Source organism: Bos taurus, chromosome 11 (genome assembly GCF_002263795.3).
Source record: "Bos taurus isolate L1 Dominette 01449 registration number 42190680 breed Hereford chromosome 11, ARS-UCD2.0, whole genome shotgun sequence".
In the NCBI taxonomy this organism is placed as follows: Eukaryota; Metazoa; Chordata; class Mammalia; order Artiodactyla; family Bovidae; genus Bos; species Bos taurus.
Window position 1 is genome coordinate 262,783 of NC_037338.1, and position 27,652 is coordinate 290,434.

General features: G+C 48.7%; 1 protein-coding gene across 1 annotated transcript in view; it reads right to left on the reverse strand.

The window, feature by feature from the left end:
• FBLN7 (fibulin 7) overlaps positions 1–27,652 on the reverse strand; it is a 57,044-nt gene that overhangs the window by 17,251 nt on the left and 12,141 nt on the right. Inside the window, exons 2-3 of the mRNA XM_002691125.6 lie at positions 15,871–16,030; positions 9,751–9,921 (exon numbers count right to left, since the gene is read on the reverse strand). Of these exons, the coding sequence (XP_002691171.2) occupies positions 9,751–9,921; positions 15,871–16,030 (331 nt within the window). The remainder of the gene's footprint in view (positions 1–9,750; positions 9,922–15,870; positions 16,031–27,652) is intronic.

Genomic DNA, 27,652 nt, shown 5'->3' on the forward strand with positions numbered 1-27,652 from the left:
CTAAAACCAGCTTGAACATCTGGAAGTTCACGGTTCACATATTGCTGAAGCCTGGCTTGGAGAATTTTGAGCATTACTTTATTAGCATGTGAGATGAGTGCAATTGTGTGGTAGTTTGAGCATTCTTTGCCTTTCTTAGGGATTGGAATGAAAACTGACCTTTTCCAGTCCTGTGGCCACTGCTGAGTTTTCCAGATTTGAGTGTATGTGTGTATGTGTATATATATATATATATATATATTCTATTCAGATAAAAGTCAGAAGGAAATTGTTTTAAAATATAATCCCCCATTCATTCATTCAATCATTCAAACATTTGATAAATCAGCCAGCCAGTTGGTTTCACAGTAACCAAATATCAAGGGGCTACTCTATCAAAGGCAGCTCTTTCAGATGTTGTTTAAAGGTCTCTGAGGAAAGCCTCATGATCGAAAAGTAAGACAACCAAAGCTTTGCTCTATTCTGACTTCAAGATAACCTTCCAGATACCAAATCTGGTGCAACACCGCGATTTCTGCAGTCTCCCTGTGGTCTGCCTCTGCAGGCTCTGCCTGCCTCCTCCACCCTCCTTTGTCTGATTCTGAGCTACGTCTTTTCTCTCTCTGCCCTCTCCTCTGGGTGCTGTGATCACTGTCCTGGATTTAAGCACCACGCGGCAGTGCTCAATGGCTAAGTCATGTCTGATTGTTGTGTGACCCCTCAGGACTGTAATCCACCAGGCTCCAAGTCGATGGGATTTCCCAGGCAAGAATATGGGGGCTGGTTGCCATTTCCTTCTCCAGTGGATCTTCCTGGACCAGGGATCCAACCCACATCTCCTGCATTTGCCCGCGGATTCTTAACCACTGAGCCACCAGGGGAGCCCATTTAAGCACCATCATCACGCTAATATAATTACTCCGAACTGCATCTGTGCGACCCTCCTTTGCCCTTGACTCTAGACTTTACATCCAATTGTTCACTTGGCTCTATTGAGAAAGGCAGTCTCTGGCCCCCCATTGGGCCTGGCGCCTGCCCTCAACCTGAGATGAAGCATTCCTAGGGCCTGTGCTGGGTTTACCACCTCATGTGGCCGTATGTTTCCCTTCTTCCTGCTCCACAAGTGCTGTTCAGTTCTGCTGAGGTCGTATGCTGATGGCTCTCAGGCTCACCTGAAGCTCCAGTGTTTCAGATTCCTTGGTGAAGTGGGGAATCCTTCCATTGCACACGAGCAAGCTGCCCTGGGCAGTCGCTGCTGAGAGGCCTGCCCACCCTGGGGGATGGACGCCCTTGGCTGGAACTGATCTTGCACTGTCCAGAAGCATGAGGACAGTGCGGCTTCATCCAGGGCCCGACCGCCTTGTATCTTCCTGGGTGACTCCAGTATTAAGATGCAGTGGGCAGAGTGCTTAAAGCCTCCCTGGGACTGGTAACCAGGGCACGGTGCTGGGTGTGATGGTCCCTGTGGGTTGAATGAATGGATCTCCACTGCAACATCACACAGACACATTAATGTAACCAAAATGGTATTCTGATCAACGACCTACACACAGGTTTAAAAAAAAAAATCCCCACCATTTACATCCCCACCAACAGGAAAAAGAATGAAATAATGCCATTTGCAGCAACATGGATGCACCTAGAGATGATCATACTGAGTGAAGTCAGTCATACAAAGACAAATATTACATGATAACCCTTAAATGTGGAATCTAACTAAGTATTAATAATACAAGTCAACTCACCTACAAAACAGAAACTGACTCAGACGTCGAAAACAAAATTGTGGTTACAAAGGGGAGAGGTGTGCGGGTGGTGAATGAGTTTGGAATTAGCAGATACATACTACTAAATACGGGCGTCCCCAGTGGCTCAGTGATAAAGAACCACCTGCCAACGCAGGAGACGCAGGTTCAACCCCTGGGTCAAGAAGATCCCCTGGAGAAGGAAATGGCAACCCACTCCAGAATTCTTGTCTGGGAAATCCCATGGACAGAGGAGCCTGGCAGGCTACAGAGTCCATGAGGTCGCAAAGAGTCGGGCACGACTCTAGAGACTAAACAAGAACAACAACTACTATATATATATATATATATATATATATATATATATATATATATAAAATAAACAACAAAAATTTACTGTGTAGCACAGGGAACTCTATTCAGTATCTTGTAATAACCTACAATGGAAAAGAATCTGAAGCTGTACCTCTGAAACTAACATAAATCAACTATAATGAAATAAAAACAAAAACAACCAAAAATAAACCTACATCTGTCACTGGGTCTTCATGGTCTCTGTCCATGGCACCATGCAGCCTGTCACCCAAGATGGAGTCTGGGAACCTTGCCCTCTTTTCCTGCTCACATCCCTAGTGGGATAAGTTCCATGATGCTGTCTCCCTGTTCACTTTCAATCTTCCCTGTCCCCTGTTCAGTCTGGCCCCTGGACCTGCTAAGAGCCACCTAAGTGGTTTCCCAGCGTCCATCTCTTCCAGTCATCTCCAGTTCACATCTACACAGCAACAGTGTGCCCATCAAATTAGTACAGCCCTCTTCTGAAACCTGGCTTATTTTCTCAGAACTACAACCTCCACCACCCACCCGGTCCTCAGGACTATAAGAGCTGGCTCAGGAATCTCTCTACCCAACTTCACTCCTTCTCAGCTCACACGCTGCTCCAGCAACAAGGTTCTATGTTTTACCTTGTCATTTCCTCAAACATGCCAAATTCTTCCTTTCCTAAGCCTTTGCACATGTTCCTCCCTCTTTCTAGGAGGGCATCCTTCCCATGCCACCCACTAATAACCATCTTCACCTGGTTGGATCCTGCTCATCCTTTCAATCCCAGCATCACTGTCACTGCCTCAGAGAGGCCCTCAACTGTCCTCACCCCATGGGAGGTTTTATTCCCAGTCCCTTGTTGTTGTCGCGAAGTTGTGTCTCTTTGGCTCTTTGTAACCCCATGACCTGCAGCATGCCAGGCCTCCCTGTTCATCACTGACTCCCGGAGTCCACCCAAACCCAAACCCATGTCCATTGAGTCGGTGATGCCATCCAACCATCTCATCCTCTGTCATCCCCTTCTGCTCCTGCCTTCAGTCTTTCCCAGCATCAGGGTCTTTTCCAATGAGTCGGCTCTCTGCATCAGGTGGTATAGGAGCTTCGGCTTCAGCATCAGTCCCTCCAGTGAATATTCAGGGCTGATGTCAGTCCTTTCAAAGCACTGACCACAAATGCTGATTTGCTTACTTTTGTGCTCAGTGACCTGTCTTGCCTCCATCTTGGAGTGTGAGCCCTACTCACACTCCAAGTTGGGCAGCATCTGTTAGATTCAGCATTGAATCCCTAACATGATGCTTGGTGCACAGCCGGTACCCAGTGAAAACTGGTTGAATGAATGAAGGGTTTAAAAAGAGGAGGATGGGGATGAAAAAAGTAAACTTCTTTTCCCCACCATGGTGGACAAGGGTGTTTATTCCTCTCGTGCTGTTTTTTGGTTACCCATGTTGTCCAAGGGACAAGGTCTGTGGTTGTGATTTCCTCAGTTCAGGAAGCTTCAAATCTTAAAAATATGCTCTTCTGACTAAGAAGGGAAACAGGGAACTAATCCAGGAAGCTAAATGGCTGCTTTCCATTCTGGAGTTCCGGAGCCTACCTCTGCATTTTTAATGTGTAATTATGTGTCATCTGCTCTCATGCCAAGTTGGGTTCATCACCTTCCTTCAAGCGGTTGACTGGATGGGAGGCGGGGCAATTATTAAAGCACTCCCAAATTTTTCAGCGACACGGTTTGGCATCTTGAGTTCCCTGTAAACAAGAAGAGGATCTCCCCACTGTGGTCACACACAGAGTGACTACAAGACTCCTGAGAAGATAAATGAAGTGTATGAGCAGTGGCCACTCGTGGGATTCTAGGGCCACTCTGAGGTGGGGAGAAGGGGCCGTTGGATTGTTGAACTCCAGCCCGTGTCCTGTCCCCCCATCAACGCTGTCCCACCAAACAGCAGGTAGAAGCACTGTTTCTCCTTTTTGACAGGTTTGAGTGGCACCCTTTTGAGGCTTTTACTGGAAATAGCATCCTTTAGACAAACTCCTGCTGAGAACAGAAGTGTTGATCAGGCACCATCCACTCTCTTGGGAAAGGGTCCCGTCCAGCAGCTGATGGGGCACCTTGGTTGTGACACCAGTGTTTCTGTTCCATCACCACCCAAGGACTGGACTGGACTCCGTGTCCAGTTTACACTTAAACCATAAGGTGAAAGTGTTAGTTGCTCAGTTGTGTCCGACTTGTTGTGACCCCATGGATTGTAGCCCACCAGGCTCCTCTGTGTGTGGAATTCTCCAGGCAAGAATACTGAAGTGGGTAGCCATTCCTTTCTCCAAGGGATCTTCTTGACCCAGGGATTGAACCCAGGTCTCCTCCATTGCAGGTGGACTCTTTACCATCTAAACCACCAGGGAAGCACCTAAGATGAAAAACATCCCTCTAAAATCTCAGCATGGACTAGCTGCCACCTCATTCCCTGAGCCAGTTCTTCTCAGGCTTTTAGATAATAAAGGTAGCCCTCATAGAAGTCCAGGATGGGCTGCTGCAAGCCGTCCTCAGGCATGGAGGTCAGGGAAGAAGGACTGATGGTTGGGGAGGAGGCTGGGAGGACAGGAGAGACCAAGAACACACGGCGAGTCTGGAATGAGCTGGGACGTTCAAGGTGGAGAATGAGAAGCACCGTGTTGGACAATGGGAAAGGCCAGTAGACTTGCTGGCCATGCTGGGCAGTGGTCCTCCAAGGAGGATGAGCTCCACATCTCAGGAGAGGGGCCTTCTTGGTGGGACTGGGTGCCCTGATGTTTGTCAGGGCTGGCTCAGCCTTCCCAAAACATCAGTGCAGGTGGAGGTGAGCATGACTAGTATGTCCCACCTGGTCATACCCTACTGCTGGCTTACAGCTTGCAGTCCTGATTGGTGAGGGTTCAATTGCATCAGTGCCTCAAAATGTTCAATATCCTTCCCACTTCTGGCAGTGGCAAAAACCAGCGTTTTAGTGTTTCTTAAAATTCAGTTAACATCACAATCATATGAAAAATGCAGATTTCCCAAGGCCTATCCAACGATCTCACCCAACTCGGTAAACTTGTTGGGGCATCAGAACTTATGTTTTATAAGCTTTCTGGGTGATCCTGGAGCGCCTGAAAGTTTGGGATCCACAGAACACAGTAAGACTCCATTTTCCACTAAGAGGGTTGGTCCTGCTACAGGGAGGTGAGGTGCTATTATATAATTAATAGGTGTAAGCTCAGGAGGGCAGCTGGCACACATACCCAGGATCCTCTGAGAAGGCACTATTTACAACAGCCAGGCCATAGAAGCAACCTAGATGCCCATCGACAAATGAATGGATATTACTCAGGCATAAAAAATAATTTGAGTCAGTTCTAGTGAGGTGGATGAATCTAGAGCCTGTTATACAGATTGAAGTAAATCAGAAAACAAATTTCATGTATTAACGCATATATACATTAATATATATGCATAACACATGACACATATTTATGCTATGACATTGGGCTCCTATGGGTCCCAACTTTGTCAAGCAACAATGGACTCCTTTGCTCAAGCTACTTACGACTACGTTCCTGAGCCTCCAGTGTTTCTTATTTATCTGCCTAAATATGCATTTTTTCAGCTCTCTTCTCTTATGAACCCATCTTTTCATTCAAACCAGATGATGCTCACTGTAAATGTGTATCACAACTGAGGGCCAAATATGGATAAGACCTGAGCAAGAAAGAAAAATTCGCACAAGGGTAAAATGTGCTTCTGTCCACAGCATTACTGGGAGAACGGGAGCTGGTCTTGTTCTTGTGAAGAACAACACGACAGCACTTGGTCCAAAGGAAGTGAGCATACAACCAACTGCCCCCCAACTCCAGCCCAGAGACAAAGACGTGTGGAAAAGAAGACTTCATCAGCACTGTTGGTGGTGATGGGGAGGGGACTGTCTCCCAGGTGTCCACGACAAAGGAACCAAGAGGTGAGATGCCCACACACCCCATGGAAGATGGAATCGCCATCAGAGACACCCAGTGCTCAGAGAAAGAAACCAACTGAGGTCTGTAACTCAATGCTAGTCTGACTCTTTGTGACCCCATGGACTATACAGTCCAAAGAATTCTCTAGGCCAGAATACTGGAGTGGGTAGCTATTCCCTTCTCCAGGGGATCTTCCCAACCCAGGGATCAAACCCAGGTGTCCTGCATTGCAGGCAGATTCTTTACCAGCTGAGCCAGCAGGGAAGCCCTAAGTTAGAAGTTCAGTTCAGTTGTTCAGTCGTGTCCGACTCTTTGCAACCCCATGAACCACAGCACACCAGGCCTCCCTGTCTATCACCAACTCCCAGAGTCCACCCAAACTCATGTCCATCGAGTTGGTGATGCCATCCAACCATCTACCCTCCGTTGTCCCCTTCTCCTCCTGCCTTCAATCTTTCCCAGCATCAGAGTCTTTTCTAATAAGTCAGCTCTTCACATCAGGTGGCCAAAGTATTGGAGTTTCAGCTTCAACATCAGTCCTTCCAATGAACATCCAGGACTGATCTCCTTTAGGATGGACTGATTGGATCTCCTTGCAGTCCAAGGGACTCTCAAGAGTCTTCTCCAACACCACAGTCCAAAAGCATCAATTCTTCAGCGCTCAGCTTTCTTTATAGTCCAACTCTCACAACCACACATGACTACTGGAAAAACCATAGCCTTGACTAGACGGACCTTTGTTGGCAAAGTAATGTCTCTACTTTTTAATATGCTATCTACTTTCCTTCCAAGGAGTACGCGTCTTTTAATTTCATGGCAGCAATCACCATCTGCAGTGATTTTGGAGCCCAAAAAGATAAAGTCAGCCACTGTTTCCACTGTTTCCTCATCTATTTCCCATGAAGTGATGGGACTGGATGCCATGGTCTTAGTTTTCTGAATGTTGAATTTTAAGCCAACTTTTTCACTCTCCTCTTTCACTTTCATCAAGAGTTTAGTTCTTAAAAAAACATAAAAAAATTTAAAAAAGAGTTTAGTTCTTCTTCACTTTCTGCCATAAGGGTGATGTCATCTGCATATCTGAGGTTATTGATATTTCTCCCGGCAATCTTGATTCCAGCTTGTGCTTCCTCCAGCCCAGCATTTCTCAGGATGTACTCTGCATAGAAGTTAAATAAGCAGGGTGACAATATACAGCCTTGACGTACTCCTTTTCTGATTTGGAACCAGTCTGTTGTTCCAAGTCCAGTTCTAACTGTTGCTTCCTGATCTGCATACAGGTTTCTAAAAAGGCAGGTCAGGTGGTCTGGTATTTCCATCTCCTTCAGAATTTTCCACAGTTTATTGTGAACCACACAGTCAAAGGCTTTGGCATAGTCAATAAAGCAGAAACAGATGTTTTTCTGAAACTCTCTTTCTTTTTTGATGATCCAGCAGATGTTGGCAATTTGATCTCTGGTTCCTCTGCCTTTTCTAAAACCAGCTGAACATCTGAAATTTCACGGTTCATGTATTGCTGAGGCCTGGCTTGGAGAATTAGAAGTTAGAAGTACAGACACCGAAAGCAATGACAATGAAATGCTGCTGTAGTCTCACATCTGCTGCCACAGTTTAGTACACATAAGGTCCTGGATGGAGAGCTTTCAAGGTCAAGGCTAAGTCCAGATACTGGCATTTTCAGTGTGTGCAGGTCACATGGCTTGATTTCCTGGGTGGTTCCCAGACAACTTTGAGAGCTGGTACCTATCATCAACCTTCGAACCATGGTTCTTTCCAGGAGACGGGAAATGAAAGTCTAGGTCCATGAATGTGGTTCCAGTTGCCCAGGGCCTGTCATATCCAATCGCTTTTGTCTTTAGAGATGGCCTGTTTTCCTGATGTTCCTTTATATTTTCAAGTTATTCATGCACTAGAAGTCCTCTCCAAGCTACTCCTCACAATAAACTTACTGATATTTATGTAACATTTGCATTTTCCCCTTCAAAGCTTGGGCAAATCATGGACATTCTGCCCCAGCAGAAGTCCCATGAATCTTGTTCTGAAAATGACTGGTATCCATGATATTTTGACCATATACTTTTTTTCTTTGACCATGCCAGTTGACATGCAGGATCTTAGTTCCTCATCCCGGGATCAAACCTGTGCCCTCTGCGGTGCAATCATGGAGTCTCAATCACTGGATGGCCAGGGAAGTCCTTGACCATATACTTTTGAAAAGCCAACAAATTATGTGTGCCATGGCTGATTTTCCTCTACCTCAAATAGTACTGTTTTCCATGAAAAGATGCTAAACATCATTCATTATTAGAGAAATTCAAATCAAAACTGCCATGAAGTATCACCTCACACCTTCAGAAAGGCCATCATCAAAAAATCTACAAGCAATAAATGCTGGAGAGGGTGTGAAGAAAAGGGCACCCTCTTGCACTGGTGGTGAGAATGTAAATTGATACAGCCACTAGGAGAACAGTATGGAAATTATTTTCAAAAACTAGGAATAAAACTACATTATGACCCAGCAACCCTGCTACTGGACATATAGGCTGAGAAAGCCATAACTGAAAAAGACACATGTACCCCAATGTTCACAGGAGCGCTATTTACAATACCTAGGACATGGAAGCAGCCTTGATGTCCATCAGCGGACGAATGGATAAAGAAGGTGCGGTGCATATACACAGTGGAATGTTACTCAGCCACTAAAAGGAATGCATTTGAGTCAGTTCCAATGAGATGGATGGCTTGTTATACAGAGTGAAGTAAGTCAGAGAGAAACACAATTCATATATTAAAGCATATATATGAATCTAGAAAATTGGTACTGATGAACCTATTTGCAGGACAGGAGTAAAAATGAAGATTTACAGAACAGACTTTGGACACAGTGGGGGAAGGAGAGGGTGGGATGCACTGAGAGAGGAGCACTGACACATATACACTACATGTCAAACAGAGAGCCGGTGGGGAGCTGCTGTGCAGCACAGGAGCTCAGCCTGGGGCTCTGTGACAACCGTGAGGGGTGGGAAGCCATGAGCGGGGGTGGGAAGCCATGAGGGGGGGTGGGAAGCCATGAGGGGGAGCGGGAGGTTCAGGAGGGGAGGGACATATGCGTACTTGTGGCTGATTCATGTTGTTGTATGGAAGAAGCCAACACAATATTGTAAAGCAATTATCCTCCAATTAAAAAAAAAAAGTACTGTTTTCAAGGTTAGCACAGAGAAAAAAGAAGCCTTTTCATGCCGCCTTCTCAGCTGAATGGTTTCTCCTGCAGCCTGTCTACACCAAGCCCCAGCGCAGCCATGAGGGACACCTGAGAAATTTCCTCAGCATTATAGATCACCCGGAACCTTGCCATCAACTGCAGCCCCAGAGCAAGGCAGTCCAGGTCAAGAACATCTCTCCCAGTATCTCCCCGGCCCCTCCCAACCCACAGAAGGCTTCTTGCCCCAGCTCTGGGATAAGAGTGCATATGTCAATCAGTTCAGCCTGTTCTTTAGCTGTGTAACCTTGGGCAAATTCCTTCACCTCTCTATGCATCCATTTCCCTATAGGTAAAACATGACTAAATCGTTGAGAGGGTCTGGCAAGGGATTCTGGAGATAGAGGCCAGCCCAGGTCAGGCATGGAGTGAGTCATCAGACAGGCTGGCTGGGCTCTGCGTTGAAAAATCAGGGAGAAAGTGTCCCCTGGAATGACCCCTCCCATCCAGCAGGCCCCTGGGAAGGAGGGACCGTACCTTTACAGCGGGGCTGCTCCCCCGTCCAGGTGCCGTTGGGAAGACACACCACACTGCTGGGCCCAACCAGCCGGAAGCCGGGATTGCACATAAAATGGACTTCATGATCCACTAAGTACTTGCTTCCAAACTTTCTGCCATCCAGAGGGGCATTCAGAGCGGGGCAGGAAACTGTAAGGAAGAAAGGAAGGCCCACAAGCATTTAGACATCATTCTGGATTACAATCCATACGGAAGGCTGAGTGCAGAACTGATGCTTTGGAACTGTGGTGCTAGAAAAGACTCTTGAGAGCCCCTTGGACAGCAAGGAGATCAAACCAGTCAGTCCTAAAGGAAATCAACCCTGAATACTCATGATGCTGAAGCTGAAGCTCCAGGTCTTTGGCCATTTGAGCCGACTCACTGTAAAAGGCCCTGATGCTGGGGAAGATTGAGGGCAGGAGGACAAGGGGGCAACAGAGGATGAGATGGCTGGATGGCATCACTGACTCAATGGACATGAATTTGAGCAACCTTCGGCAGATAGTGAAGGACAGGGAAGCCTGGCATGCTGCAGTCCATGGGGTCACAAAAAGCCGGAAAAGACTGAGCGACTGAAGAGCAACAACTGGATTACAGTGGGCTTCCCCAGTGGTTCAGCAGAAAGAATCTGCCTGCCAACGCAGGAGATGCGGATTTGATCCTGGGTTGGGAAGATCCCCTGAAGAAGGAATTGGCAACACACTCTAGTATTCTTGCCTGGGAAATCCCACAGACAGAGGAGCCTGGAGGGCTACAGACATGGGGTCACAAAAGAATCAGACACGACTTAGTGACTAAACAACAACAAACTGGATCACAAAGCTTCTCACCCTCAGCACCCTCAGGCTGAGCGCCTGCTGCAAGCTGTGCACTGGGCTCCACTTCTTATTTTTTATTACAGTTTTTGGCTGTACCACAAAGCTTGCAGGGTCTTAGTTCCCCGATAAATGATCTAACTCAAGCCCTTGGCAGTGACAGCTCGGAGGCCTAGCCACTGGACTGGCAGGGAAGTCCTTGGACTGCACATTCAAAATACTACATGTCACTGAATACTCAGAGCACTCTCGGGCACAGGTAATGCATGCCTGCTTGGTGACAGATGAGGAGATGGTGGCTCAGACACACTCTCGTGTGCAGGGCCTGGCAATGTGGGAGGGTGGGAGCTAGGACCCCTGCAGGACCCACCGGCTCGTTCTGCCCTCTCAGAGCCCCAGCTCCCCAGGGTCTCCTTGGTTCTCCCAGACAGGCCATTTACAGCCCCATCTCCAGGCCCTGGTTTTTGCCCTTTTCCCTGCCTAGAATGTTCTCTCCCCCAGGACTGCCCATCTCTGGCGGCTTCTCACTATCTAGGTCTTGACTTGAAAGCCCACCGCCTTCCAGGGTGTTCTCTGACCATCACGTTCCACCAAGATTCCTCCCCTGCCCATGACCTCATTTGGCTTTCTTATAATGTTTGTAACTGTTGGCATTTCTTATCGACGTGTTTGTTTGTACATTTGATGTCAGTCTACCCCTCAGAAGTTCCAGGGGGGCAGAGACCTCACCTGACCTCCTGTCCCGTCTGTATCCCCGTCACCAGCCTGTAGTGAAAACCTGGTAAATAATTCTTGACCAAATGAATGAATGAAAAATTGTTTATTGTATTCTTACTGTCTTCCAGGCACCCTGTTAGGAGTTTGAGACAATTAGTGAACAAACAGATGAAACTCAGCTCTCGGGAAGCCTCCTTCCATCAGGGAAGACACTCGACAAGCAAGATCCACAAGCAAATGGCAGAGTGTGACAAGAGGTGACAAGTGCCATGCAGAAAATAAAGTAGGGAATGGCACAGGGGAAGCCAGGGAAGGGGTGTATTTTGGGTATAGTGGTCAGGGGAGGGCTCCTTGGGACAAAGAGCTGAAGAAGCTAAAGGCATGACCATGCAGGTATCCAAGGAGGATAGAGGGATCAAGTCGGTGCAAAGGCCGTGAGGTAGGCATGTGCCTGGCAAGTCTGAGGAATGTCCGGGAGACCACCATGACTGCAGTGGGATGAACAAGCTGGACAGCACTGGGCATGAAGACAGAGGCAGTAGGGAGTGAGAGACAGCAGTGTCACGTGGCATCCCAGAGGAGACAAAAGGCCGCGTAACTTGCTCTTGGTGTGCAACGGGGCTGGAGAGGGGAGGCGGTCCCTGTTCCTCCCCAACCTGCAGCCAAGCCCCACTCGTGGTCCACGCTGGTCTAAAGGAAGGCTGCCCCAAGTTAGGACAGCTGGAGTTTGGATTTGTTTGAGCTGGAAATTCAGAGTCACTTCTAACTCGTTTTTAAGGTAAGATCCAAATGTCATTTGTAAAAATACTTTCAGGGTTTTAGACAGATGAAACCAAAGCTGTTGCTTCAGCTGTGTAGGCTGTAGTTTGTGATGGAGAACGGCTCAGCATCTACTAGGAGGACAGCATCTGCCCACACATCGCTCCAGGGGCGGGGAGCAGCCACTTGCATCTCTGCCCCACATCCCCACCCCCGTGTCCTGGGAGAAGAGTGGGAGCCGGTTCACTCCCTGAGGACTCTCGGTGCCCTTTGGGTTCTGGGGAACGTTTGACAATTGACACATGACCTTCTGTTAGTGAACTTCCAAGTGAGCACCCACGGTAATGATCTTGTGAGCAGAAAGCCAGGCGAACCGACATCCCAACACTTGGGCACCCCCAGCTTGCTGCTTCAGTCCCTGCAAGTACACGACTTTATATTTCCCTTTGAAAAATCTCCTACTCTATTGTGTTGAAGAGGATTTAAAATGCTTTGGGGGAAAGGAGTAGGGTCTCTCTGGGGAAGAGACATCTTTAAAACCCTCAAAGAAAACTTAGCCGCTGGAGCAACTCACAGGCAAATGGTATCAGAATGGATGGAATCATATCTCCACATGGCTCCATAATGCAAGGATCAAACCTGAGTCTCCTGCATTGCAGGCAGATTCTTTACCATTTGAGCTACCTGAGCAGGCCCCCAGTACATGTCAGCAGACTTAGTGAATGGATGTGCGTGTGTGCATGCGAAGTTGCTGCAGTCGTGTCCAGCTCTTTGTGACCCCATGGACCGTAGCACGGCAGGCTCCTCTGTCCATGGGAATCTTTCGGCAAGAATACTGCAGTGGGTTGCTGTACCCTCCTCCAGGGGATCTTCCCAATCCTGGGATCGAATCCATGTCTCTTGTGCCTCCTGCATTGGCAGGTGGGTTCTTTACCAAGAGCACCACCTGGGAAGTCCCAATGAATGGATACAGATTCAATAAAAATCAATTTTCAAGCATTTCCCAAATGGTAGCCAAAGGATTCGCTGGGTGGGAAGACACGCCCCTTGGCTGGTTCATTTCATCATGATTGTCTCTTGGTGAGCCTACAGGGCCTCCACCATCCCGGAGGATGTGACGTGTAAGAAAGAGCTCAGCAGGAAATCAATCCTGGCGATCTAGGGACGTTATTGGAATGAGGCTGCGGAGATAAGTCCTAAAGCTGATGGACTGTAAAGTTTTCAGGAAAGAAAGGCTGGGAAAATAGGAGGGAGCTACTCAGAAATAAACCGGAAAGAAGGCCAAGAATTCTCCGGGACTGGAAATTATTCTTCCTGACTCCCAAGCAAATGCCCTTTTAAAAAAAAGAAAAGGTAATTGTCCTTCTACCTGCAGTGTGATCTGCGGCAAGCCTCTGGCTTCCCCTGGGCACCTGTCAGCACCCTTTACCCTGCAAGGCGGTGCTGACAGCTGCCCGCCCCCATGTCCAAAGCAAGAGGGAGACAGAATGCACGGCAGCAATTCTTTAAAAAGAGAATTGGCCACTTTTTTGTTTAAGGTGTGTCCTGTGGGATCCTGGTCCCCTGATCCCGAACCCATGACCTTAGTGCAGAGTCTTAACCACTAGACCACCAGGAATGTCCCAAGAATTGGCCACTTTAAAAAGGTCTCACATAGCTCAGGAAAGAAAGACCTTGAACCCAGCAGCAAGAGGATTAGTAATGTAACCATAGCTGTGTTTCTTTTTAAACATATATATATACATATTGGAGAAGGAAATGGCAACCCACTCCAGTATCCTTGTCTGGAAAATCTCATGGGCAGTGGAGCCTGGTGGGCTGCAGTCCACGGGGTCGCTAAGAGTCGGCCATGACTGAGCGACTAACACAACTAACACTATATACATATATATGCATTTCTTTGGCTGTGCTGGGTCTTAGTTGCAGTACACAGGATCTTCAGTCTTGGCTACGGCATGAAGGATCTTTTTTTTCGGTTATGGGATCCAGTTCCCTGACCAGGGATCGATCCCTGGTCCCCTGCATTGGGAACACAGTCTTAGTCACTGGACTACCAGGGAAAACCCTTACCTTTTTTTTTCTGTATTCATGGACAGGGACCTCAAAGATGGGCAGGGCAGTTGTAGAAATTCCCTTCTGCAGGTTTTTCTTGGAAACTCCCAGAAACCCGCAGGCACTCTGATCCCAAGAAAACAGGAAGGACCAGTGCGGTTGAGCCTCAGTAGTGAACAAAATCCCCAGAACAGAACCCACTATCACTAACTCACGTTTCTTGGCCTCAGTTTCCACATCTACAGCCGAAAGGAGGGATGCCACGCTGTGACAAGCCTCAGCGAAGGCCGTGGCCTCTCGGCACCTTGGAAAGTGTGAGGTGTTTGGCCACCAGGTCCAGCTCTGCACCCATGCAGCCAAAGAAAACAGGAATTGACTCAGGACTGTGGAGACTCTAGATTTGCTACCAGAGTCTGCAAAGGTAGAAAATCCAACCCAGGAAATTCATCTCACACCACCAAGGAGACCCTTGAGAAAAGCATCTTAAGTGAGTGAAGACATCAGATATTCCTCAGCCTGATGACTTAAACAAATATACGGCAACCCACTGCCCCACCCGACCCCCATAACCCTGTGTGCATGTGAGCAAAAGTGTTAGTCCATCAATCATGTCTGACTTTTGCAACCCCATGTATTGCAGCCCAACAGGCTCCTCTGTCAATGGGATTCTCAAGGCAAGAATACTGGAGTGGGGTGGCACACCCTCCTCCAGGGGATCTTCCCAACCCAGGGATCAAACCAGGTCTCCCAAATTGCAGGCAGATCCTTTACTGCCTGAGCCACCAGGGAAGGCAAGAATACTGGAGTAGGTAGCCATTCCCTTTTCCAAGGGAATCTTCCCAACCCAGGGATTGTACCCAGGTCTCCCATATTGCAGGCAGATTCTTTACTGCATGAGCCACCAGAGTCGTCATGACTTAAACAAACATACAACAGGCTCCCTGACCCCTGTCACCCTGAGGAGAGGCCAGAAGAAATGCAGCCTCCCATGCCAGGCCTTGACAACATGCAATCCATTACTGGGACAACCAGGAAAGGCCCAGTGTCTGTCAGAGTCCTACCCCAGGGGAAGGGGTCTGGGGGCAGGGGGGAGGGCAGCAGAGACAAATGCAAATTGCCCTGAGCAGCCCCTCCAGCCCAACCCACTGCACTAACAGGGGGCTCGTGGAAAACGAATAATTTTCACGCCTGGAAAACAGAACCCAGTGTTGGTTTGTGGGCTGTACCCGGCAGGCCACAGGAGTGCGAGATATTAATGGTGGGGAAGCCATGAGTGTTCGGGGAGAGTGTATGTGGGACCCCTCTTTGCTTTTCATTCAGTTTGCCGTGAAATGACAACGGCTCTAAAAAAATAGTCTATTAAATGACAAAACAAGAAAAATGAACCAACTAGGGTCTCTCCTGATGGGGATGCAGGCTCTGAAAGTTGTGCCTTTCGACCATTCTCTGGAGAAGCTATGCGTGGGGTTCTCCAGTCAAGAACACTGGAGTGGGTTGCCATTTCCTCCTCCAGGGGATCTTTCCCACCCAGAGATCGAACCCGAGTCTCTTAGATCTCCTGCACTGGCAGGCAGGCTCTTCACTACTAGTGTCCCCTGGGAAGCCCCGATGACAGGGGGGGAAGTGGGAAATGCCTTCCTAGCACCCAGCCCCAGACAGAAGGCGAGGCCGGGAAGGCCTGGGAGTCAATCCAGCCACGGGAGATAGGAGCAGGGCGAGGACCCCCTGGGCTCGGGGCGCTGACCTGGGGACCCACCTGGGGGCGTATCCGGGCCCGCCTTGCTCACAGAGCTCTGCAGCGCCGCCAGCCGGCTCTTCATGTGACGAACGCCCTCGGCGAAGCGCGTCTCCTGGCCTTTCAGCAACTGCTGCAGGTGGCGGATAGCCGTGAGGAACTGCTGTTTGTTGAGACAGTTCTGGGGAGAGGAAAAAATATCCATCAGCACCACTAGCATGGGGGCCAGCGGTCACCGGGACCCTGGGCTCTAACACCCTGGGGATCCGCTGAGCACAATGCAGAAGCGGCCCCGCCGGTGTCCCCACAATGTATCCGGTGAGGTCCCCAAAGAGCATCCCCAGTTCATCCCTCAACAAAAATAAAGAGCCGATTTTCAGAGTGCAGGGCCGAAGTGATGACTCTAAGTGATTGGGTGGTAGAAGAATTATCTGAACGCAATGTGCCTTATATGAGTGATCTTACTTCAAAGACCGCCCTCCGCCCCCATCCCGCTAATTCTTCACTCCAAGTTAATGCTCGGAAATCTGGGCCTTAAGGAACTTTTTCTTTCTTTATCCTTTGGCTTTTTTATTCTACCTTGGACATTTTTAAGCAGATGGATGATATAACATAAAACAGGCAAATCAGGGAAGCCCAGTGGTTCCCATTGTTTTAAAAATGTAACAGGGCACAGGACTTCCCTGGTGGTCCAGTGGTTAAGAATCTACCTTGCAGTTCAGGGGATGCAGGTTCGATCCCTGGTTGGACAACTAAGATCCCACATGCCTTGATGCCACTAAGCCCTGGAGCAACAACAGAAGACCCCACGTGACTCAAGGAAATCCCATATGCCACAAGTAAACACCCGACACAGCCAAATAAATAATTAAGTATTTAAAAAAATATAACAGGGCAAGTTCAGTTCAGTTTAGTCACTCAGTTGTGTCCAACTCTGTGACTCATGAACTTCAGCATGCCAGGCTTCCCTGTCCATTACCAACTCCCCAAACTTGCTCAAACTCATGTCCATCAAGTTGGTGATGACATCCAACCATCTCATCCTCTGTCATCCCCTTCTCCTCCTGCCTTCAATCTTTCCCAGCATTGGAAAATGCTGGAGAAGGAAATGGCACACCACTTCAGTATTCTTGCCTTGAGAACCCCATGAACAGTATGAAAAGGCAACAGGGCAAGTAAGAAGAATTAAAGGAGTATTCAGTTAAAGTTAATGCTGAGTTCTAACACTTTTTGAAAAGCTCAAAAAACAGAAGAAGGAGGCATGTGCTTATCACGATAGAAACTAACTTTAAGCAACACTTGGTATCATGCCTACTGATAAAAATCTCAAGGTTTCTGATCCTAATGGGGGCTTCCCAAGTGGCGCTAAGTGGTAAAGAACCCACCGGCCAATGCAGGAGATATAAGAGATGGGGGTTTGATCCCAGGGTTGGGAAGATCCCCCGGAGGAATGCATGGCAACCCACTCCAGTATTCTTGCCTGGGAAATCCCATGGACAGAGGAGCCTGGCGGGCTACAGTCTGTGGGGTTGCAGAGAGTCGGACACGACTGAGCAACTGAGTGTGCACTGATCCTAATTGCCCTTAAGAGCCAGGACGTGAACAGGAGGAAGGGAGAGGTGAGGACTTCCCTGGTGGTCCCGTGATTAAGACTGTGCTTCCAGCACAGAGGGCACAGGTTCAATCGTTGATCCAGGAACTAACGTCCCCCATGCCAAGGTGTGGAGGGTGCAAAAAAAGTAATAAACACATAAGGACATTGCCTCACTGGGAACAAAAAGGAAGAAAGAAAGGAGAGGTGAGTACAGTGGGCAGAGATGGGACGGGCCCTGGTTCACATGTTGCACATTACCTCAGCACGCCTAGTCCAACCTGACTCACATGACCTGCAGGGAACAAAGGAGAGTGGGATGATGGCAACCTCTGGGGATAGGCTTGTGAATCCGCTTTTATATTTTTATACTTAATTTTTTTTCCTACAGTGATTATTAGCTTTATAATTAGAAAAAAAGGTTTCAAAGGTGGCCAGCAGCCGGCAGCTGGGAGGCACGTGGCCTCTGCAGCCTGGGTGGCTTCCAGCATCACCAGCGGAGTGCTGCCACTGTGGCGGAGACGGAGCCGCAGCCGCTCTCCCGGGGCGGGTGCCAGGCCGCCGCACCTCGGAGATCTCACCAAACACATGGCTCACCGCTCCGGGTCAATGGATGCTTTTGACAAAGCTGAATCCCCAGTTGCCCCTGGAGCTCGTTAATCCATGGGGGCTCCCTGGCCTCCACCCTAAAACCAGGGCCTGACTGGGCCTGGCCCCAAACACAACCGTTGGGAAGTGAACTTTTGTTTGCTTTCCTTCTCCCTCCCTCCTTGTGGTCCTTCCCACGCAGGCCCTGGGCACCAGGGCAGTGACCTCCTGCAGTCCCTGACCTGCCCAGCATGGTGCAGCCATCCACCCAGATCGGACTTTGCACACCCACCTCCCTTCCCTCTAAAAAAACATAATAATAATAAGGAGCTGCTTCCAGAGATGCTGCTCCATATCATGTGTGACTCACATTTGTGAAGTTCCTCATAGTGTACCAAGCTATATGCTACTCCTAAGAGGACAGAGGAGCCTGGTGGGCTACAGTCCATAGGGTCGAAAGGAATTTGACGAGACTGAAGTGACTGAGCACACTAAAGGACTACTGGCTGGCAGCAGCCCTGTGAGGAAAGCCTGGGACTGTCTCTGTTTTACAGTCAAGATACAGAGGCTGGAAGTCAAGCAACTTGTCCTGAACCATGTGGCCTGTGAGCGGCAGCGCCAGGCTGGGGACCTGCTGACTCCAGTCCATCACGCCCACCAACAAGTCGTCCCCCACGGCTGACTTACGCCTTAGTGCGCTCAGTCGCTCAGTCGTGTCTGATTCTGCAACCCCATGGGCTGTAGCCCACCAGGCTCCTCTATCCATGGGATTCTCCAGGCCAGAACCCTGGAGTGGGCTGCAATTTCCTCTTCCAGGGGATCTTCCCGACCCAGGGATCGAGCTCAAGCCTCCCGCATTGCAGGCAGATTCTTTACCACTGTTTCACAAACGCCTCTGTGTGGTGAATGTTCTTGATTAGTCTGCACGAGGGATTGATCACTCTGTGACGCAAGCTAAATATCCCACAAGAGTGGATTTCTAACTCCTGTGTGGATTCCAGGTTGCGAGCATGGGCAGTGGAGACAGGAAGTGGGGTGGGTGGAGTGGAAGAGACAGCTTCACACACTGAGCCAGGCCAGCAGCTGCCTCCAGGGCGTGACAGCTGGGAGAGGGCAGTCCCAGGGGACAGGGAAGGGCTAAGTTTCAAAGTAGGAGATGTTAGATCATGCCAAGGCTTCTGCCAGGAACCTGGCATGGAGGACATGGGACTCTAGTCGGTACAGAAGGAAAGACAGCGGGAGTGGAAATAAAGGGGCCTCTGGGAAGCCAAGTGAGTTGAAACTCAGTGCTCCCAGGTCCAGACACACTGCTCTGCTTGTGGTGGCACTGCCCTGGAACCCTGCCTACCTATGCACCATGAGCAGCAGGCACCACTGGCTTTGCCTCGAGGTGCTCATTACAGGTGAGGTGTGCTCACCTCTAGGCTTCCCGGGTGGCACTAGTGGTAAAGAACACTCCTATCGATGCAGGAGATGTAAGAGACACGGGTTCGATGTTTTGATCCCTGGGTTGGGAAGATCCCCTGGGGGAGAGTCCCATGGACAGAAGAGCCTCTGCGCTACAGCCCATGGGTCACAGAGTCGGGCACGGCTGACGTGACTTAGCAAGCACATGCTCATCTCTCCAGTCACGATGGGAAAACCTCCCAGATCAAGTACACTAAGGGCATGCAAAGGTGGAGACGGAGGAGGAAGGTGGTGGGCAGGTTGATGAGGGAAAGTCAGGAAACCTTAGCCATCCCTGCCTCCAGCCTCACTAGGGTGATGCTAACAGAATTAAGTGTTAAAGATCCTGTGGTCAATTAACGTACGACCAAGGAGCCAAGAACATATAATGGCAAAAGCAGTCTCTTCAATAAATGGTGCTAGTGAGGAATGGAGGAGTATTTCCTGCCATGTCAAACAAGGACGTCAGTCATCAGTGACGGCAGGCCTCCGATGCGACCCTGCGAGCCCTAAGGGCACTCAGGAAGAAGAACACGCGAGATCTAGCAGCATGAGACTACAGCCACTCCCTACGGTGAGCCCCAAGGAAGCTTAGGAAGTATAAAACCCAGATAGCTGAGGTACATGAAAGGAACGATTTCAGTGAGCCCAGACTCTTGCATCTTCCCATACACAGAAAGCACTAAATTCCTTAACTTGGGATATCTGGTTTTCTTTAACGATAATCTTTTGATGTTTAGACGACCAGATATTTGTTGCAAAACTTCTATATAGCCTGGTTCATCCCCTCGCCTCCTCAGAGTCGTTCTCTCCGGGTTGCTTGAGATACTGCCTCCCAGGCTTGAAGTCCTAAGAATTCCCACCAAATAAAACATAACTCTCACCTTTTAGGTTATGAATATTTTTTAAGTTGACACTGGGAAAAACTGGACAGTAACATGCAAAAGGATGAAACTAGACCACTGTCTCACATCCTCCACAAAATTCACTCAAGTTATACTGAAAATGTAAACATAAGACCTGAAACCATAAAACTCCTAGAAGAAAACACAGGCAGTAAGCTCTTTTACGTCAGTCTTGACTGTTTTTTGGATTTGACACCAAAAGTAAAGGCAATGAAAGCACTCATAAACAAGTGAAGCCAAATCCAACCGGGAAGCTTCTACACATCAAAGGAAACCAGAGGCAAAATGAAAAGGCAATCTGCAGAACGGGAGGGAATACTTCCAAGTCATCTGCAAAATTTCTGACAAGGGGTTAATATCCAAAATACGCAAAGAACTCATATAATGCAAGAGCAAAAAACAAGAAAAAAACAAAATACTTTGGCTACCTGATGTGAAGAACCGACTCCTTAGAAAAGACCCTGATGCTGGAAAAGATTGAAGGAAGGAGGAGAAGAGGGTGACAGAGAATGAGATGGTTGGATGGCATCACCGACTCAACAGACATGAGTTTGAGCAAGCTCCAACTCAAGTTGGTGAAGGACAGGGAAGCCTGGCATGCTGCAGTCCATGGGGTCTCAAGGAGTTGGACACAACTGAGTGACTGAACTGAACTGAAACAAAAACCTGATTTTAACATGGGCAGAGGTTCTGAATAGTTTTTCCAAAGAAGACATTCCAAAGATGGCCAACAGGTAAATAATAAGATGCTCAACATGACTAATCATCAGAGAAATGCAAATCAAAACCGCAATAAGTATCACCGCATTCCTGTTGAATGGCTATTATAGAAGAAACAAGAAATAACAAGTATTGGTGAAGATGTGGAGAAATGTGAACCCTCATTCCCTGTTTGTGGGAAAGTAAATTGGTGCAGCCACAATGGAAAACAGATTGGAGTTTACTTAAAAAATTAAAAATAGAACTACCATATGATCTAGCAAGGAAATCCAACCAGTCCACCCTAAAGGAAACCAGCCTTGAATATTCATTGGAAGCACTGATGCTGAAGCTGAAACTCCAATACTTTGGCCACCTGATGCAAAGAGCTGACTCATTTGAAAAGACCCTGATGCTGGGAAAGATTGAAGGTAGGAGGAGAAGGGGACGACGGAGGATGAGATGGTTGGATGGCATCACAGACTCCATGGACATGAGTTTGGGTAAACTGAAGGAGTTGGTGATGGACAGGGAGGCCTGGCGTGCTACAGCCCATGGGGTCGCAAAGAGTCGGACACAACTGAGCGACTGAACTGAATTGATGATCTAGGAATTCCAAAGGAAACAAAGTTATATCTTGAAAAGGTAATACACACCCCCATGCCCACTGCAGTGTTATTTTCAATAGCTAAGACATGCGAACAACTTTAATGTCCACTAGCCGTGAAGACTCAGCACAGCCAAAGGTAAATAAATTAATGAATTTTTTAAAAGTTGATGAGAGTAGATTTTTTTTTGGCCACGCAGCCTGTGGGACCTGCATTGGAAGTACAGAGTCTTAACCACCAGACTACCAGGAAAGTCTCTTAAAAGAACAGATCTCAAAAGCTCCCATCATGAGAAAAAAACTGCAACTATGTGAGGTGATGGGTGTTAATTAAATTTACTGTGGTGATCATTTCACAATATATATGTATATCAAATCATTGTTTTGTATATACCTTGGACCGTGTGGTGTGCATGTGTGCTTATTCGTGTCTGACTCTTTGCGACCCCAAGGACTGTAACCAGCCCAGTTCTTCTGTTCATGGCATTTTCCAGACAAGAACACTGGAATGGGTTGCCATTTCGTCCTCCAGGAGATCTTCCTGACCTAGGGATCAAGCCCATATCTCTTGCATCTCTTACACTGGCAGGCGGATTCTTTACCACTAGAGTCACTGGGGACGCCCCATATCTTGGACTAATACAATGCTATCACACATTTATATTATATTATGTAATTTTATCTCAATAAAACTGGAAGAGGGAGGAAAAATGAAGTTCACAAGGGGAAAAGAAGGGAGATCCTTGTCCTCTTGGCAAGCTAGCTTGGCAGGGGCAGAACCAGGGTGCCAGAGCAGTGGAAAGAATGATTGCTTGAGGTTTAATGGGTTTATGCAGCCGCTGCTACTAACAGGCCAGCTCCTTGATCCCAAATTGCTAGAAATGGAGCCCATGGGCACCACGCTCAGAATCTGTCGCCTGTAGGGACCTCAGCAATGGCATAACTGAATTCATCTGCAGAGCAGGGGATAGGCTAGAAACCTTCAGATCGAGTCAAGGGCTCAAGAGGTCTGCATTATATGGACATACGGGGACAAGTGAAGTCACGAGGTGGGGGCTGAGAACCTAAGCATCCTTCCTTGTCAAACTGAGAAAACTTTGTCTATTTGCTTGGTCAGAAAAATAAAGCATACTTTCTGCAAAACCACTCAAAATCCAGAAGAACACATCAGAACGAAGGACAAGTCCCATGACCACAGACAACCACTGTTCACGTTTAGTGTGGTTTTAACATTTGGATCAGATATACACTCACACACGCAAAGGTGTCACCTGACAGTTGCTGGACCATGGATGCAGGCCCCGCATTAGTTCTTTATTCTTGGCTCCAAGTTGTTGGTTTCCACACCAACGAACAGAGCAAAAGTCAGACCCTGCACCTCAGTCTGCTTCGGTTCCTCTGTGTTCTTTTCGGTCCACTTCCGTTTGTCTGCCCACTTCCCCTCCCATGCCCATCATCAGTATGTGCTTTCGGCCGAGAGAAGCCACACAGGGAACAGACCATTTCCTTCTCTGTAAACGTAGGCAAGGGGGCTTTGAGGGGCTTCAAGGGCCTGCAAGGCTGCGGGACAAGAAACAGGCTGGACCATCTGGTGTCACCCACCTGCATTTCAGCCTGGCCCCGCCATGGCGACTGCTGGCTTCCCATCTCAGGGTGCCAGACCCTAACTGTGAAAAAGAACCTCCCACTCAGGTGGGAAGGCTCACCAAGGCTGTGACTGGGTGAAGGTCAAGTCTGGATGGGGCCGACAAGAGAGGGGTCCACACCAGGGAAGGAAGGCCTATCTTAGGGCCCCCACTTTCCCAGGTCTCTTCCAGGACCCCACTTTTTAAAATTTTTACTGTTTGGCCACACCATGCACATATGGGATCTTAGTTCCCCAACTAGGGATCAAACACGCACCCCCTGCACTGGAAGCCCAGTCTTAACCACTGGACCACCAGGGAAGTCCCTAGGACCCTCACTTTTAATATTCTTCTCAAAGAGCTCCTCAAATGGCCTAAATTTGCATCCTTTCAATACTGGTCTCCATCCATGCTTGGCATAGGCTGTTGACAATAAATAATGAAAATTAGTTCTCATTTCTGTGAATTAATAAATTATTTATAATGGGACCAAGAAAAGACATTCAGTGAAACTCTCCCATCCTCGAGGAGAAGAAGATCAAGATTTCCCATTTCTGATATCAAAGTCTCCTTCAGAGCACTGGGCCTTCCAGTGAATTTAAACACTGAGAGTGATGTTTGCAGAGAAGACCAGAAGCAGAGAGAGGAGTAGCAACAGCAGTCATTCCACCCGCTCTTTCCGAGCTGGGGTGGAGGTGGCAGAGATGGTTCCAGAACACACCAGCCAATGTTGACAGCCAGGTGGGAGGGGGCTGGGTCTAAGGCTTCTGGAAGCAAGGAGGTCAAAGAACTGTACTCCATCCACCCCACGCCACATCCAGGGAAAGTCTTGCCTATCTTCTTTCCAACTCATCCTCTTACAACATTCATTCTGATGGATCTGGTGGGGATACTTCAGAGGTTAAACACTCCTGTTCCTGGGAGACTAAGCAGCTCAGAGACCCCACCTGTTGGCCCAGGGTTGGACACAGACAAAGACAGTTTGTGTGCCCAGCTCATTGCAGCCCCATGCCAGAACTCGGTGGGTGGACCCTCCCACCCCATCCAGGCCTCCTTGCCGCCTGGGCTCAGTTTACAAGTGAAGCCCAGTTCTCAAAGCACTGAAGTGCCAGGGCATGCCAGATTGGTGGGTGGAGGTGTCCTTGAGGCTCTGTTCTCACGTGACCTGGCTTGATGGCCATCCTCACATCAGTCTTGGCAAGGAGACTATTTCTAAAAGCCACCTCAGTGACAACAGAACCCCAGGCCCCTTCAGGCGGCTGCAGATGACCCCTTGGACCTCGGATGGGCTGTCTTGCATTGGTTTCCTCTAAGCCACAGCTATGCGTCACGTCAGCATGTTGTTAATGGGAACACAGATGTTTTGATGACTTTAGGTCTATGAAAGGATAGAGCACACTTGCCAAGCGTGTGCCTGCTAGCCAAGGCTTGAGGCCCTCTGCATGTGAGTCATGTAGAATTCACACATGTTTTTTTTCTCTGAAAGATTTTTTTTTTAACTTTAGACCAAATCAGAAGCAGGTTATAACTCCCTGACTTTTCTCATCCCTGTGACCTTGACCCAGCAACCACACTGAAGAGGAAAGAAAGGACACTTCTGGGGGAAGTGGGGGAATTTTAGGGGGCAGTTGCCCAAGGCCATTATCTTAGGGTTCTCCAGGAAAAACAGAATCAAGGAGAACCAGTTGTATTGGGTTGGCCCCAAAGTTCATTCAGATTTTTCCATAACATCTTACGGAAAAACCCTAATGAATTTTTTGAGCCAACTCAATATATGCACATCTCCTGTAGTGAGAGAGTGAGAAAGAGAGAGATTTAAGGAATTGGCTCCTGCAGTGTTGGGGGCTGGAGACCTGGGAAGAGCTGGTGTTGCATATCCAAAGGCTGTCTGAAGGCAGAACGCCCTCCTTCTCCCAGGACCTCAGTCTTTGGGATGAAGCCCACCCTCCTTATGGAAGGTAACCTGCTTTACTCAAAGTCTACAATTAACACTCATCACATCTAAAAAATAGCTTCATCAGGACTGGTGTTTCACCAAATATTTGGGCACCATGGCCTAGCCATTTCACAGCTTAGAGAAACTGAGGCTCAGGGTATCTGGCTGATGGATGGTGGGGCTACCTTCCCTGCCACACCGCGTCCAGTCCACCCTCTGAAGAGCACACTGTGCCCATTTCTTCAGCCCGAAAGAACCAGGATGAAGGGCTCAGAGGAGGCCCCAGTTTGCCAGAGGACCCTCTCAGTGCCCCAGCAGCCCTCTCCCAACACACATGGAACGTCGGCCCAGGCGTGTGCACATTTACACATGACCCCAGATTTCTGAGACCTGTGAAAGTGAATAATCTGGATCTGACCTGGTCTCCTGGGGCTGATGCAAAGAGGTGGAGGGGGACGGGGGCCTGGTCTTGGCCGCCAGCACAGGTGGAAGGTAAGGGAAGGATGGGCTGGCCGCGGTGGGCGTGGCCACGCGTGAGAGGAGGAGCTTCAGAAGTCCCGCCCTTAGAGAAATTCATCTGCACGGTTGTGAAGGGCTGAATAACAGATGTGGTGTATATTCAGATCTTTCTACCCTCCCTAATGAAAAATCCCAAGCATTGCTGGGTGAGCAGGTAGACGTGAGATGAAAACCATCCTGTCCTGGACCTGTGTCCCACCTGCTCCTCCCGGGCCCTCCTGCAATCTAAGCTTCCCGAAGACAGAGGTCAGAGGCCACACTGCATCACTTCCTTGTTTCCACCCGCCAGTGGCTCCCCACCCATGAAAATAAAGGCAGACTCCTCTCCACGTCACTGACAGGGTGGATTCTTTTCCTGTTGCTGCTCTAACAAATCAACATAAATCCGGCCACTTAAAACAACACATTTATTATCTTACAGTCTGGTAGGTCAGAACTCCAACATGGGTCTTGCTGGGCTAAAATCAGGGTAAGATTCTTAGATTCCCTGGATAAGAACATAGATATCTTGGAGGGGGGAGCATTATTCTGCTTCCAACGTTGTGTGATCAAGCCCTGCCACCTCCAACAGTGCCCAGATCGGACACCTTCTGGGTTCCAATATTCAGACCTCTGTGTTTCTCCACACACCTTGTGCTGCATGTGAAGTCGCTTTAGTCTTGTCCAACTCCTTGCTACCCTATGGACTGTGGCCCCCCAGGCTCCTCTGTCCACGGAATTCTCCAGGCAAGAATACTGGAGTGGGTTGCCATTTCCTTCTCCAGGGGATCTTCTCCATTGACCCAGGGATCGAACCCAGGTCTCTTATGTTTCCGACACTGGCGGGCAGGTTCTTCACCGCTACCGCCACCTGGGGAGCCCTTAGCTTCCACAAACCTTAGCAAGTTCATTTCGACCGCAGGGCCTGTGCACTGGCCCTTTGCTCTGTCCAGAGTCTGGCCCTGGTCCTTGAAAGTCAGTCTTCCCACTTTCACTAGAAGCGCCCTTCTCGAAGAGCCCTTACCTGCCTACTGAGTGTGGGGCAGCCTCCTGGCCACCCTCCAGGACACACCCCATTTCCACTGTCTGCCGCTGGATATTTCCAGGTCTGTCTGGTTTTTCTCTGCATGCTTGGCGAGGCACGTACTGGGATCTGTTCTTTGAGTGTCATTCACGTTGTCCTTCCTATAGCCCCATGAGACAGGGATCTCAGAGGACAGCGCTGACTCACAGGAGGCAGGAACTTGCCCCAGGTCACTCAGCCAGAAGGAGTGGGAGCCGGAACACAGACAGGCTGCCTCCGCAGACCCAGGACATCACCTGGCAGGACAGGCTCTCCAGACATACTTGTTGAATGAGCACATTATCTTACTAGTTAGATTCCTGCTGGGAAGGTAAAACCTCTAATTACGCAGTCAGAGAAAGAGCTCCAAGCTGATACTGACAAGTCTGTATGTTTTCACATTACAGTGTAAATGACTGAAGGTGTCTGATGTTTTTCTGAAAGTAGTTTTGTGTTTTGTCTTTTTTTGCCTGCAGGTACTCGTGTGTTACAGGCTTCCCTAGTGACTCAGACGGTAAAGAATCCACCGGCAGTGCAGGAGACCCTGATCCCTGGGTCGGAAAGATCCCCTGGAGAAGGAAATGGCAACCCACTCCAGTATTCTTGCCTGGAAAATTCCACAGACAGAGGAGCTTGGGGGGCCACAGTCCACGGGGTCGCAAAGAGTCAGACATGACTGGGCAACTAAATGACAATTTTCTTTTAAATGAAAAAGTCTGTGATGTCCTTATTTTAAGTTTCAGGCAGTCCCAAAGAAGCAGGAAAAACTGGGTGGAGTCTTTGAAAGGACAAAGAAGGTCCTATCCACCCAGGGAGTCTGCCCTGTGGCCCCAGGGCTGCATAAG